We start from the raw sequence: 15,944 nt of genomic DNA, 5'->3' as shown, positions 1-15,944 counted from the left end.
GGGACAAACTGCCTAGTGACTTCCGGCTTAGGGCGTCTGCGACAACATTCGCCTTACCCGGATGATACTGGATCTTACAATCATAATCACTGAGCAATTCAACCCACCTTCTTTGCCGCAAATTCAGCTCTCTCTGACTTAAGATGTACTGTAAACTCTTGTGATCAGTGAAGATCTCGCATTTAACTCCGTAGAGGTAATGCCGCCACATCTTAAGTGCAAAGATAACTGCTGCCATCTCTAGGTCATGGGTAGGGTAATTTAACTCGTGCTTCTTCAACTGTCTAGAAGCATAAGCTATTACTCTATCACTCTGCATCAATACACAACCCAATCCCACTCGAGATGCATCACAGAACACTGTGAAGTCCTCATTACTCACAGGCAGAGCTAACACTGGTGCTGTTGTCAATCTCCTCTTGAGCTCCTCAAAGCTCTCTTCACACTGGTCTGACCAGATAAACTTCTGGTTCTTCTGAGTCAATTTGGTCATAGGAGCTGCTATCTTTGAGAAGTTCTGAACGAACCTCCTGTAGTAACCTGCCAGTCCCAGAAAGCTTTTAATCTCAGTCACTGTCGTGGGTCTGGGCCAGTTAGCTACAGCCTCTATCTTCTTGGGATCTACCTCAATACCCTCTGCTGATACTACATGTCCCAAGAAGGTAATGCTCCGTAACCAAAACTCACACTTTGAGAACTTGGCATATAAACCATGCTCTCTCAGTGTCTGCAAAACTATCCTCAGATGCTGGGCATGCTCCTCTGCATCTCTGGAATACACTAAGATATCATCGATAAACACAATGACAAAGTGATCCAGAAACTCACTAAATACCCTGTTCATGAGATCCATAAATGCTGCAGGGGCATTAGTCAACCCGAACGGCATCACTAAGAACTCATAATGCCCATACCTGGTCCGGAAAGCTGTCTTAGGCACATCTGCCTCTCTGACTCTCAACTGATGATACCCAGATCTCAGATCTATTTTCGAGAAACAACCTGCTCCAGCTAGCTGGTCAAATAGATCATCAATCCGAGGTAAGGGATACCTATTCTTGATAGTGACCTTGTTCAACTGTCTGTAGTCGATACAAAGTCTAAGGGATCCATCCTTCTTTCTGACAAAGAGCACTGGAGCACCCCAAGGTGAGGTACTAGGGCGGATGAAACCCTTATCTACCAAGTCCTGCACCTGTGCTTTCAACTCTGTTAACTCAGCTGGCGCCATCCTGTAGGGAGGAATAGAGATAGGTCTAGTACCTGGCAATAATTCAATTTCAAACCCTATCTCCCTATCAGGTGGTAGTCCTGGCAAATCGTCTGGGAACACATCGAGAAACTCTCGGACTACTGGTACTGTGGCTGGTTCCCTAACCTGACTGTCTAGCTCTCTCACATGAGCTAGAAACCCCTGACAACCCCTCCTAAGCAAACGACGAGCCTGAAGGGCTGAAATCATACCTCTGGGTGTACCTCTCCTGTCTCCTCTGAAGACACACTCTGACCCATCCTGATCTCTGAGACTCACTAACTTCTCTCGACAGTCCAACGTAGCACTATATGCAGATAGCCAATCCATCCCTAGAATGACATCAAAATCTGTCAAGTCTAGAACCACAAGGTCAGCTGGAAGGCATCTACCCTCTATAAACACTGGACTGAAACGACAGACTGACACTGCCACTGATGGGTCACATCTAGGTCCACTGACCCAGAGAGGATACTCTAACTCAGAACTGATCAAACCCAATCGCTCTATGGCTCTCGAAGCAATAAAGGAATGAGAAGCACCGGGGTCCATCAAAGCATACACATCTGAACACCCAATGATGAGATTACCTGACACCACTGTGTTCGACGTGTTAGCCTCCTCCTGTGTCACTGTGAAAATCCGTGCTGGGGCTACCGGATTTCCACCTCGGGAACCTGCTGCGGACGTAGAGGCTACCCCTCTACCTCTGCCTCTGCCACTAGTCTGAGGCATGACTGGAGCTACTGGCCGTACAACTGGCTGTACCACACTGCCTGAACTCATCTGCTGGGATGGTGCAAAAGTCATCTGCGGACAATCCCGAGCAATATGCCCTTCCTGTCCACATCGAAAACAAGCTGTAGATCCCAACCGACAAACTCCTCCATGTGGTTTTCCGCATCGTCTGCAGACTGGAGCTGTGCCAGAGCTTGAGCCACTACCTATTCCCAGACCTGACTTGACTTTATTCCAGAACCCTTTCCTTGTTCCTCTCGCTCTATTTCCATAGCTTCCCTCCTTTCCTCTGATCTTCCTCCCCTAACTACTCCTCTTCTGCTCTCGTCTACAGACCTTCTAGGGTCTATTGACATACCTTCCCTGCTCGATCTCTGAGACCTTGCCCTTGGCAATGCAGGAGGACGAGCAGCTGGTCTCTCATTCTCTGGTGGGACTCCAGTCAATCGAGCTGATCGACGAGTTCCTCGCATCTTACTCTGGAAACACAACATATAACATACCACTTTAGCACATAAACATCACATATCAATCATACACAACAATACTCATAGCATATCATAGCAGATAGGACTCAAGACCCTATCCTAGTGGACATGATATTTCCTATTGTGCTTGACCACTTCTACCTGTCTGAGCCCAACACTGTCTCTATAGGTCCGATCATGTGAACCTAAGGCTCTGATACCAATCTGTAACGACCCCAAAAAAGACCGTCACCGGCGCTAGGATTCAGGTCGGCTTAAGGCCGCCAGAACCCGTAGCAAGCCTGCTATACTCTCTGTGTACCTGTAACCCTCATACATGATCATACATTTTCTGTGAAAATAAAACTCTTTGCTGAACCAAGGCTTAACCTGTGCATGCACTATCTCTGTACTCTGTACTCATGTACTCTGTACTCTGTATCCCTGACTAGAGCTTGCTCTAGATGGGTAACTCATACCTGTTAAGCCTGGTTTTCACATGCAGGAAAACATATAGACATATACAGATCATGTACAATACATACATCACTAGGTCTAGGTCAAGCAACAACTATTACATCTCTTTAATATTACATGTCCACTCTAAGCTATTACAAATTTCTTTACTCTTTCTGTAATCTGCTGGACTGTCCCTGTACACTGTACACTGAACCTACAAAACTGGGGTTAAGGGAGTGGGATGAGCTCTATAGCCCAGTGAGTAGAACAGTAAAACATCTTAGTAAAATATGATCTCATGGAATGCGCCATAACACAGACAAGCCACATCAAGAGTAAACCTGTCACCACATAGTCCCAGTAACTCTGTGCCAGGGCGTAGAATCGAGCACCTGGTCTTCCTGTCATATATGTATATGTGTATATAACACCTGTGAACTTACCATTGCCAGGGCGTAGTCAAAGGCTCCTGGACTTTGCTATATACCTGCCAGGGCGTAGTCAAAGGCTCCTGGTCTTTGCTATACGTGCCAGGGCGTCGTCAAAGGCTCCTGGTCTTCCTGTCTGTGACTATTGGATCATTCAGCATTTACTCACATCATCAATAACAATGCAATGCAACATATTCGTGAATACTAATGCAATCAACCTATGGCATAAACATGATGCATGAGATATGCTAAAAGCAGTTTGTGATTCAATTAAAAGTCATAAGTTTAGTTCCACTCACCTCTGGCTCTGGACTGACTGACTCTGCAGGTTCTGAATCTCTGGAGCAGTACTCACTGCTGCTCTCTCTGGTTCCTCTGGTCTGTACCTATACAGATGGACTCAAATGAGGGACCAAACTAACTTATCAATACTTCTATTACACTCCCCAAGAATCCCCTGAAACTCACTTAACTAGCCATGCAAAGCATGCAAAAGAAAAGCTGGACAGAACACTTTCGGCGGCAGGTTCGGCGGCCGAATGTCCTCTCCAGAGACGAAACTCAAGCACCTTCGGCGGCCGAATCTCTATGTTCGGCGGCCGAACCCTTTCGGGGGCAAGTTTCGGAGGCCACAAGGCACTCCAGAGACGAAAGTCTCTACCCTTCGGCGGCACCTTCGGCGGCCGAATCCCCCAAACAGAGCCGAACATGCACAACTCGCGGGGGCAAGCTATGGCAGCCTAAGCCACCATGCAAGAGGTTCGGCGGCCGAATGAACCTTCGGCTGCCGAACCTGAGTTCATCCAGAACTCAGTGTCAACGACAAACCATCTCCTTCTTTCCTTCAACGTCTGAAACCATGCAAACTTCACCTCCTCAACATACATATACTCATGTATATGATCACAGGGGTCCAAGACTAGCTAATAACCCCAAACAACAAATCTAACATAACACATAAACATGTATACATGCATAAAACATCAAAACAACCATTAAAAACCTAAGCATGCATCTCCTTCCTCAAATCCCCCTAAAACCTTCAGAAAACATATTCAAGAACATCACTTACCTCCTGTAGTACGAAACTACACACTCTGAACAAGGGAAAACGGATCACCCCCTCTCACACTCTCAAACTCTCTCAAACTCACTTTTTGCTTCACAACCGTTCTCAACTTGGTGAATGAGCAAACTCCTGCATGAGCTGCTCTAAACACTTGCAGAAGAGTCAGCAAAAACGTGGCTAATTCATGGCAAGAATCTGAGGCCAACATCTGTCAAAAGCCATGACTCAGCTTGGCTGGCCAACTCATCGTCGGCTGCCCAATCACGTGCAAGACCATGCAACATTCGGGGGCCGAACTTCCCTTCGGAAGCCAAACACTTTCGGCGGCCGAACTTACTTTCGGCGGCCGAACTTGGCTCACCTGCCTTAGGTCAGTTCACCTCACTACTCACTTCCCGTCATCTTAAAACATCTCATATAACACATAATAGCACTTGACCATCTAACATTCCACCGGTAAACAGGAATGCCGACGCCGGACTCAAGCCGGGTATTACAATTTTGTACTTCATTTTGAAAAGTTCTAAACATTTCAAAAGATTCATGCTTATGTTTCATTAGGTAGACATAACCATACCTACTGAAATCATCAATGAATGTAATGAAGTACTGATAACCTCCCCTAGCACTAATGCTTAGTGGGCCACATACATCTGTATGTATTAAGCCCAATAAGTCTGAAACCCTTTGACCTTGTCTAGTAAAAGGGTCCTTTGTCATCTTACCAAGTAAACAAGATTCACAATTTTCAAATGATTCAAAATCAAATGAATCTAATAAACCATCCTTATGGAGCTTAGATATGCGATTCTCATTTATATGGCTAAGACGACAGTGCCATAAATATGTTGGGTTTAACTTATTTGGCTTAGTTTTCTTAGAAGTTATGTTATAGATATTGTTGTCTCTAGAATCATCTAGATCAAGGACATAAAGGCCATCATATGAATTTGCAATACAATAAAGCAAATCATCTTTATTAATGGAGCATTTCTTATTCTTAATAAGAAATGAAAAACCTTCATCGTCCAAAACAGAAACTGAAATAATATTCCTACTCAAAGTAGGAACATAAAAGCAATTGTTCAAAACTAGCAAAAGCGCATTGGGCAACACAAGTTCATATGTCCCTACAGCTATGGCAGCAACTCTTGCTCCATTGCCTACACGTAGGTCCACATCGCCCTTTTTCAGTTTTCTACTCCTTTTGAGACCCTTCACATTTGTACAAATGTGAGAGCCACATCCGGTATCTAATACCCATGAAGTAGAAATAGATAAATTAATATCTATAACATAAATACCTGAAGTCGTAGTCTCACTACTCTTCTTCTTCTTGCACTCATCCAAGTAGAGTTTGCAATTTCTCTTCCAATGCCCTGGTTCCTTGCAATGGAAGCAGATTCCTTCCTTAGGAACTATTTCCTTAGGAACTTTTGCCTTGAATTGCCATTTAGGCTTGCCTCGTCCCTTAGGCCCATTAACTTTCAGTTTATCCTTCTTAAGGATGGATCGCAGTGATAAGGTGGAATTGTTATTAACAGCCATAATTATCTACAAAATATGCAAACATAATCAATTTAGTAAATTAATATTGAGGTGATAATAATCTCCCACTAAAATATAACCCTCAAAATAATAATAATATTTTAGTGGGCTAAGATCCATATTTCATCTAATTCTAAGTCAGCTTTGGCATGACGCTTAGAATTAAGTTATTTAGGTAGGTAACCCCTTACCAATTACATCTAATATAACTCTTAGATTATGAGGTATTGACATCATATGTCAAATGCATGTTATACCCCATCTAATGCCTTAGGCTCAAAACCGTTTTGATAGTCTAATTAAGCTCAACCAAAATTAAATAAATGAGTGACCATTACTCATCCTATCTTACTAGGATAAGCTAATGCACTTTGCTTTGCCAAAACCTGCATTTTGGTGATCTTAGTCTTGATAGGTATTTAATATATGGGTGGCATTAAAACTTAAAATTTTAGAGTAAGGGTTCAATTTTAATTTTAATTATTTTATCTTGCATATATATATATATATTATAGCATCCAATATGCATACATATATATATAGACTATTATGTATAATATCTCATACTAATGTATAACAAAATAATAAAAATTAAAATAAAATTATTTTACATAGTCATTTAAATCTGATTTAAAGACTAAAATAAAATAATTTATTTTCTTATAATTATTTTGTCTTGCATATATATATTATAGCATTCTATATGCATACATATATATATATAGACAATAATGTATAGTATCTCATACTAACATATGACAATAAAATATAGTCATTTAAATCTAATTTAAAGAATAAAAGAAAATAATGAAATATAGTCATTTAAATCTGATTTAAAAACTAAAAGAAAATAATTTATTTTCTCAAATTTATTTATTATTATTATTATTTTTAATTCTAGGGGCAGAATTGTAAATAGGGGATCTTCTTCCTCAGGAAGAGGCTCTGGCCGCACCATCCGTCGCGCGACTCACCGGCGGGCGAACCACCGGTGCGCGGCCCACGGGCGCGCGAGGCGCGCCACGCCAGTGCGCGACCCACTGGGGATCGCGGCCCTCCGGGGCGCGCGGCCCTCCAAGTGCGCGCCCATTGGTCACGCAATCTGCAGCTGTGCACGGCGTTCCAACCGCTGCAGATCATTTTCCAGATTTCTATAAAATCCATTTTAATTAATTAATTAATTAACTATTTAATTAATTAATTAATTAATTGTTGTTGTTTTAGTTTAACAATTAAAACTTAAAACAATGAATCAAAATAATTTTGATTTTAAATTCAAAAATTTTAATTTAATTTTTCTAACAAAAATTAAAGTTATCTAAATGATCCAATCATTTATCCACAATTATCATACCATTCTAATAAATATATATCGCATATATAATATCAATCATGGCATAATTAATTTAAACGAAAAGCACAGATAGGCTCTGATACCACTGTTGGGAAATTCTGAGATTATTGCAACCCAGTTGCGCAGCGGAAAAATAAAATCTCTGTTGATTTCCTTTCTCAGAATCCGAGTGTTTCGTTTAATTTACAAAAGGATTGGAGACTAATCTGTTAATCTCGTTGAGAAGATACAATGTTGGACTGATGGTGCTGCCTTTTCAAATGAACACCCTCTATGGTATCCACACGAATGTCTTCTATCCTTCTAGAGTGCTAGTTCTCTCAAAGATGGATAGATTATGTGCTCCACAATCTGCAATCTTTTAGACTGAGTTTTCCCAAAAAACATCCCCTCCACAATTCGTAGAAGGGGTATTTATATGTTTCAGTCTTTTGTTTTCACACAAATCCTTTTCCTAAAAGAAGTTGTGTTTTTCTCACAACTTCTTTTCCTAAAAGGAGTTGTATTTTGCCTACAACTCCTTTTCCTAAAAGGAATTGTGTTCATAACCAACTATCACAATCTCGCAGATACTCAAATATCTTATGTGATAGAGTCCTTTATCTATAACACTTACAGATAGACTGCAGATCTTTTAAATATTATTATCTCATAATAATAAATAATTAATAATAATAACATTTTATTATTATTAATTATATTAATAATAATAATAACATTTTATTATTATTAATTATTAATAATAATAACACTTTATTATTATTAATTATATTAATAGGCTTTGGGCCCATTAATATGACATAGCACATCAACAACGTTCTTTTGTGTGTGACCCAATAGACTCACATTAATTGGCAATAGGCCCATAAGTCATAAGTGGCCTCTAGCAAGATATTATGACTACCCAACTAATATGAGGATCAATAGTCTGATAAAGTCTAACAAATAGAACATGAATTAATCCCTTTGTCACACGATATCTAGTTTGAACATAAGTCATGGTCAATGTCAAACTTATAATGTTCAAACTTATGATTTCTCGATCTCTAAGTAGACTGATAAATTCAAATGATATTGATCACACTATCAATTCATTTGAGCACGGTCATGCATTTCTCAATCTCACTTATCGAGGGGCCCAGAAGATATCTCTCTCATAGAGAGGGACAAATCATATCTTGATTGTTCATTATCCTCTACATAATTTTTATTATGCTCAATCATAACTTTTATGATTGTCCGATTAAAGACAACGTTTGGTTATGTCAAAACATAATAGTCCTTATGTTGGAAACTATGACAATCTCAAGTCAAAGGATTAAAACATAACTATTTTGAAATTCACTTATGACAATGACCCATGTAGTGATCTCAATGCGGGTCCATCCAATACTTTGTTCTCCAACAAGTATTTATGATTATTGAATTATATCAACATATACATAATCATCTCATGATTATCAATCAATAACCATACCAGTTATATTTTATTATTATCAATATAATAATAAGTAACCAATGATGATAATCATTATTATGTAACATGCAAACAAATAATAATGATAAAAACATCTTTTATTAATAACCAAAATGACATACAAAAAGGTCCAAGATAATGGTCTAGGGCATATACACTAACAGTTAGAGGGGTCAACTATCGTGTTGGAAGTCGGCATCTTACTCTGGTTTCATCAAGTCACACAGGCTCATCAGACTTATGTAAGGGTGAGTTTTTTCCGATCACTGAAATCGGCTGGGCCTGTATTCAATGTCTCGTTGTAGTTTGAGTTTTGAAGAGATATGTCCGTTCACTCTAGGTTTTGAAGAGGTCGGTCAAGATTTGTATTTGTCTTCAAAGTAGCCTCCACATTTAATTTCCATTTGTAGTTTAGGTTTTGAAGTGGTCAGCTTGTTCACTTTGAACACGAGCGAGGTCAAGGGATATTAATGGTTTGATCTACATACTCCATAAACCGAGCCTTCTCTTGCCTAGTCGGACCGAATGGAATAGTTTACATATCTTTTATGGTCCTATTCTTTGTATATTATCAATATAGAGCAAGTTAAATGCAAATATTATCATTATGGAGAAGAGTCCAGACTCCAGCGGCTTCATCTATCCATCACCAGAACATTAGCATCTTACATCACTTTTTTTTTTGTCCTTTTTTTTGGCTTTTGAAGTGGATCACATAGATGTCTCTCACTGCAATAATACAAAACCGAAGAAAATTGAGGATGAAACTTAAAAACCTTTGTTGTCTTTACCTGTCACACATCACTGGCCTATATATAGGTTTCCTAAGATGCCAGTTTAACACAAAGAAATGCAAATGGAGAAAATGGAGGAGAAGGGTGTCCATGCCAAAAGGCAGAAGGGCGGAATGGTGACAATGCCTTTCATATTTGGTAAGATCTTGTGTTCCTTAAGAATATATCGAAAAGTTCTTGCTTTGCTTTGTGCATGCATGGTGATTTCTTGACGGTAGCTTTGGCTTTTGTTTTGCTGAAGCTAATGAGGCGTGCGAGAAGCTGGCGGTGGTGGGTTTTAATACCAATATGATTAGCTACTTAACAACCCAGCTTCATATGCCATTAACTAAAGCAGCAAATACCCTCACCAATTTTTCAGGCACTGCAAGCCTCACACCTCTCATCGGTGCCTTCTGCGCTGATGCTTTTGCTGGCCGGTTCTGGACTATAACAGTCGCGTCCATATTATACCAAATAGTAAACACTTCTCTCTCTCTCTCTCTCTCTCTCCAAATCTCTTTCTCTTCCCTTGCGCGATTACGTAAGATGAAAAGTGAAAATTAGTGATGAGAATTTATGAACTTTGATGAGTCCCTTTCTTTTTCCTTTCAAGAAATTCACCATTTCGTTTGATTATGCGACTATATATCAGGGCATGACAAGCTTAACACTCTCGGCCATACTTCCAAATCTTAGGCCACCGCCATGCAAAGGAGATTATTGCAAAGAAGCAAACACAGGACAACTAGCTGTCCTATATGCATCTCTACTACTGACAGCTTTAGGATCTGGGGGGATCCGACCCTGCGTGGTTGCATTCGGGGCAGACCAGTTTGATGAAACGGATCCTAAGCAATCAACAAAGACATGGAAATACTTCAACTGGTACTATTTCGTGATGGGGGTGTCTATACTGCTGGCTGTTACAATGCTTGTGTATGTACAAGACAACGTTGGATGGGGATTGGGCCTTGGAATCCCAAGTATAGCTATGTTTCTATCAATTATTGCATTTATTGTTGGATACCCTCTTTACCGGAACTTGGATCCAGCTGGGAGTCCATTTACCAGGCTGTTACAAGTGTCGGTAGCTGCATTTAGGAAGAGGAAGCTGCCTATGGTGTCGGATCCTATGTTACTGTACCAAAACGAAGAACTGGATGCTCCAATTTCCATTGGAGGAAAGCTGCTTCACACTAAACACATGAAGTAATTTTAACTCTCTCTCTCTCACATACACTTGTGCATAAAGCTGTGTGATTGATTACATGTGCATAGAGTTGTCCTTTTCTTGCACTTCCATACATATGGTGTCATAGGACGGCTTGGTAGTGCTAATCTCCTTCGGTCGGTCCTTCAACATAACATGTTCTGGATCGCTAATTCGCTTAGCCTTAGCTTTTTCTCTTTTTTTTTTTTTTTTTTCTAAAAAACAAACTTTAAAGGACGGAGTTTCAAAGGGATTTACTGATAATTACTATAATCATTTTGATTTAGGATTTGATTTCTGCAAAACAACAAAAGCCTTTGAGGTCATCCCCAGCTCACTTGTTCGTGTTTTTCAACATATTATGCCCTTGCGGTGCCCACCCTAAAATACATATTATGCCCTTCATAGCGTAGTCACTGGTTTTTTGTTGAGGCCCACTTAAGCAATAAGGCCTTAGCCTCTTCTGGGAAAGTTTATTTCGCCCTGTTTAATTGCAGAAAATAAATCATATTTAAAAATTATTTTTTTAACATTTTTTATAATTTATATTTTACTTCTTAATTTTAATTTAAAAAATATTAATAAATTCGTATATAAAAGATTTAATAAGAATTTTAAATTGTAAAAAATAATTTATTTTTTTAACTAAAAAGTTTTTTTTAAATGATTTAATTTTTTTATTAAAAAAATATTTTTCTTAGTTAAATTTTTTTAGAATATTTAAAAATATGAAAAATATTTTCTGTAAAATAAACAGAATTTTAATAATAAAAAACTATTATTCATCATTATTAATTACAGTAAATTTAAATCAAACAAAACATTACTTGTGCAACAGCTAAGTATTAATTATTAATTATAATAAATTTTATATAAAATTCATTATAATTAATTATTATATAAAAAAAATTTAAAGGTTTGATACTTCACACACTCCTCCCTATAAATATTTCTGATTATATATTAAAAAAATTTATTTGGTATTTTTTTTTAATTTAAAATGAAAATTGGGAATGTAAAATCTGAGAAATATTACTCAATATTTAAAATGGTTGAAAGGGAATAAATAAATGATGAAAACAATGGGAAAGGTTTCAAACTTTACTTAGAAATTGAGGAAATTAAGAAGAGGAAAATAAAGGGAAGAGAATGAGAAGAAGGGAAGGCATTGGTGAAAGAAAAAGAGATATATGTTAGAGTTAGAAATTTGTGCATAAATTTTAAATTGATAGTAAGAATATCTTTAATTTAAGATTTTTTTTTTCAAAGAAAAAGTTTAAAAGAAATTTTTAATATTTTAAGCTAAAGTAACGAATTTTTTAAGTAATAAATAATATTTTTTTCATCGAACAAAAATAATTCTATTAATTATTTTCACATATATTTCTCTTATTTGAACCTGGAAGTCCAGCTGCTTTATTATCCGAGAAATAATTTTCTCTTAGATCCCCTCCCCCTCGTATGCAAATTAATATAACATACATACGTGAAGTCGAGTTTATTTTTGCTAACATATTACAAAAATGCAGGTTGCTTGACAAGGCAGCCATTGTGACAGAAGAAGACCAACTGAAAGCAGGCCAAACACCCAATTTATGGAGACTAAACACAGTACACAGAGTAGAAGAACTGAAATCTGTTATAAGAATGGGACCTATTTGGGCAGCTGGAATTCTCCTAATCACAGCCTATGCCCAACAAAGCACATTTTCCCTCCAACAAGCCAAGTCCATGGACAGGCATCTCTCAAAATCCTTTCAAATCCCTGCTGGTTCCATGTCTGTCTTCACCATGACCTCCATGCTCACAACAATAGCCATATATGATCGTTTCTTCGTTCCTTTTGCTCGTAGATTCACAGGGCTTGAACGCGGCATAACATTCTTGCACCGGATGGGTATTGGTTTTGTCATATCTATATTAGCTACTCTAGTTGCGGGCTTCGTGGAAATCAAGCGAAAACATGTAGCTGCAGCTAATGGCCTGTTGAATTCTCATGAATCTATTCCCATCTCAGTGTTCTGGCTCGTCCCACAATATTCTCTTCATGGGATAGCAGAAGCTTTCATGTCTATTGGGCATTTAGAATTCTTCTATGATCAAGCACCAGAAAGCATGAGAAGCACAGCTATGGCACTATTTTGGACAGCGATTTCATTTGGGAATTATGTGAGCACCCTTCTGGTTACCTTAGTGCACAAGTTTAGTGCTGGCCCTGATGGATCAAACTGGCTTCCTGATAACAATTTGAACAAGGGGAAACTCGAGTATTTTTACTGGTTGATCACATTGATGCAAGCCATTAATCTTGTTTACTATTTAATTTGCGCCAAGATGTATACTTTCAAGCCCATTCAGATCCACACTAAAGAAGTCAGCGACTCTAAAGATGATGGGGTGGCAGTGGAGCTTACGAACAAGGTTTAACCCAGCTCCAACTTGACATAGTTTGTACACAATTAGAGTAGAATCTGATACTATGAATAAATCTACATATAGTATGTGAAAAAAGAGTTGTAGAATCAATTAATCAACCCCTTCCTATGTAAATTTTATTTTTAAAAAGTTATTATTTAGTCTATATTATATAAAAAAAATTATTAGCTAATCTTTTAATTTTAAAATATATTCTTTTATATTTTAAAAAATCGTTACGCTTTTAATTTTGCCATTTAAATATTTTAAATTATAAAATATTTAATATAATTTTTATAAATAATAAGTTTTTTATATTATATAAAATAAATAATAAAACACACCACTATCAAAATTAACAAAATTTAAATTAATAAATTTTTTAAAATTTTATAAATATTTTAATATATTTTTTAAAAATAAATGAATTTGAGTTTCTACATAATGAAGTACAGCAACTAAATAATAGATTTTCTCTTATTTTTATGATATGGGCCTGGACTAGAATGGGCCGTTGAGGTGAGTCCAACCCAGAAGTTGCAGATGAGAGCGTAATTTACCAAAGAACCCTCAGAGGAGCGGGAAAGTAGCAGGAAAACCTCCGTGGAAGGATTTCAGTTAGTGTGTGCGTGTAACTATAAAATTAAAAGCCACCTGAAGAACAAAAAGAATCAAGAATGTGGCGTTGTTCGTTAGGCAGACCGCAATTCTAGCGAAACCTTTTCCAATTAACCTCACAACTCCACGATTTTATTTTTATTCCTTTCCAATGATAGAAAAACACTTGGAATTTTGACAAAAGAAGCACTACCCAAGAATCCACGCCTGGAGCTTTCCTCCTCATGTTCCCATTCAATTTTCCATTTCAATTTCCTTTTTACCTTTTCAATTTTCTTTCGATTTGATGATTCCATTTATCAAATTTGAAATCCACAATGAGGAGGTATTTCTTAAATTCCAATCCAACCCCAGCCCTGCAAGAACCGCCGCCGCCACCACCACCACAACTCGTTCTTCAAGATTCCTCCATCACAGCAGCTGCTGAACCAAACGCCAGTGGACAAACGCCGTTGTCCGCTATTGTAGATGCCTTTGAGGACCTAGCCAAGCTTTTAAAATCTATTACGGATCAAGATAATGATGTCGATCGGGGAGAGCTTCAATTGGATGTGTTCTGTGATTCGTGCTCCCCGGTTTCTGTTCTCTTCAGCTGCCTCGGTCTCGCTTTCAAATTCGCCGAGTCTGAGTATGTCGCAAAGGTCCATTCTTTCTCTTCTTATAGCGATTCCTATTCATTTCCCTAATTAGCATACTTCTTTTAATTTATAGAATCCATCAACATAAGAATAAGATGCACGGAACCTTTCATCAGAGTGAAAAATTGTGCCCTAACTTGATTCTATGATTTGGTGCATTTCAGGTTGCCAGTCTTGTGGATGCATCCAAGAGACACAAAACTTTACAAAGTGTGCTTGATTTGGATGTTGCAAATGGCACAGTGCGAACAGCAGGCAGTCATTCTCGTAATTTACGCAGAGTCAGGCAGGGTCTTGATCTCATCAGAGCTTTATTTGAGCAGTTTGTGTCAACCGAGTATGGTCCTGACTTATCTCTAATACATAATCCGACAATTCTTAAATTACATATAAACAACAACTCAACAAATCTTGCGATTTAATCTTTTGAAATTTGATCCTTCCAGTGATGAATCTCTGAAGGATGCAGCTACAACAGCTTATTCACAAGTTTGTGCGCCATTCCACACATGGGCAGTCAGGGCAGCCGTTTATGCCGGAATGTACACTCTCCCTTCAAGAGACCAACTCTTGCTGAATCTCAGTGAAACTAGTAAGTTTTAGTCCATCCGTGCATAAAAAAAGGGTTTGGCTTGTGCATTGTAGAAGACATCATTTCAGTGATTTTTCTGCTTTGAACCGTGCAACTATACTTTCTAATAGAGATTTGCCACCCAGATTGTATATAAGTCCCCTATATATTGCACAAAGCTTAGAAAACTTCCACTTGATTGCACAAGGTATATAAATAGTATGAAGTTTTTTAGCTGGTGGGCCACAATATATCGAGGAAAAAAAGCATGAATATGGGTCAATATTGGGCAATTGGGTTCCTTTCAATAAACATCAGACAACAATGCCAAAGCAGTACCAAACTGGCCCCCTAAGTTGTCAACGTTCAAGTTTGAATTTAATTTCCTGTAATGCAAGTCATAACTTATTATTCTCAATGATATTTTCAGATCAGACTGCAGAGAAGAAAATGAGAAGGTACATCAATGCCTCACTTCCAGTTATAGAGTACATCGATAAGCTTTACATTTCCAGGAATATCAGCTTGGATTGGTGACTTCTAACTGCCTGAAAAGTCTGTCAACGCATTGATTTGTTATAATTGAATAGCAGCTGCATTTTCTCTGGCAGCAACTTGTAATAGCCTGTAGTTCCATTAGTACATCTTTCTGCCTGTTACCACAACTTTCCTGATCCATCACCTGCTAATGATTACATTCATCGGATTTCACACAATTATCAATTGTCTAATCAATACCCCATTCCTTTTTCCTCTGAAGATGAAAAATATTTGGTGATTTAATGAACACTGTCTCCCAAAAAAAAACTCTTTGTTTTAAGGTTCGTTTGAGGTGCTGGCAAATCATGTTTTATTGACTTTGAAATTAACTCTCTCCCAGTAACAAAAGTTCTAATTTTAAACAAAAAAATTTAACAAGAT

General features: G+C 38.1%; 2 protein-coding genes across 4 annotated transcripts; both read left to right on the top strand.

Annotated features, from left to right (window-relative positions):
• The first annotated feature begins 9,567 nt into the window (after positions 1 to 9,567).
• On the top strand, positions 9,568 to 13,362 carry LOC110600455 (protein NRT1/ PTR FAMILY 3.1). Of its 3 annotated transcripts, none has more exons than XM_021737312.2 (4): positions 9,568 to 9,727; positions 9,831 to 10,048; positions 10,224 to 10,780; positions 12,311 to 13,362. In XM_021737312.2, the coding sequence occupies exons 1-4, from the start codon at positions 9,646 to 9,648 to the stop codon at positions 13,206 to 13,208; spliced, it is 1,755 nt and encodes a 584-aa protein (XP_021593004.1). In that variant the 5' UTR covers positions 9,568 to 9,645; the 3' UTR covers positions 13,209 to 13,362. The 3 variants fall into 3 exon arrangements, with proteins under 3 accessions (XP_021593004.1, XP_021593007.1, XP_021593005.1); XM_021737315.2 differs by having other exon boundaries at positions 9,583 to 9,727; positions 9,808 to 10,048; XM_021737313.2 differs by having other exon boundaries at positions 9,594 to 9,727; positions 9,951 to 10,048.
• Positions 13,363 to 13,633: 271 nt separating this feature from the next.
• Positions 13,634 to 15,739, top strand: LOC110599974 (ACD11 homolog protein). Its single transcript, XM_021736625.2, has 4 exons — positions 13,634 to 14,455; positions 14,617 to 14,789; positions 14,899 to 15,044; positions 15,454 to 15,739. Exons 1-4 carry the CDS (start codon positions 14,132 to 14,134, stop codon positions 15,558 to 15,560), a joined length of 750 nt encoding a protein of 249 aa, XP_021592317.1. The 5' UTR covers positions 13,634 to 14,131; the 3' UTR covers positions 15,561 to 15,739.
• The last annotated feature ends 205 nt before the right edge of the window (positions 15,740 to 15,944 follow it).

This window comes from Manihot esculenta, chromosome 14 (assembly GCF_001659605.2).
Source record: "Manihot esculenta cultivar AM560-2 chromosome 14, M.esculenta_v8, whole genome shotgun sequence".
In the NCBI taxonomy this organism is placed as follows: Eukaryota; Viridiplantae; Streptophyta; class Magnoliopsida; order Malpighiales; family Euphorbiaceae; genus Manihot; species Manihot esculenta.
The sequence above is the reverse complement of the archived record's forward strand: the minus strand, read 5'-3'. Positions and strand labels throughout refer to the sequence as shown.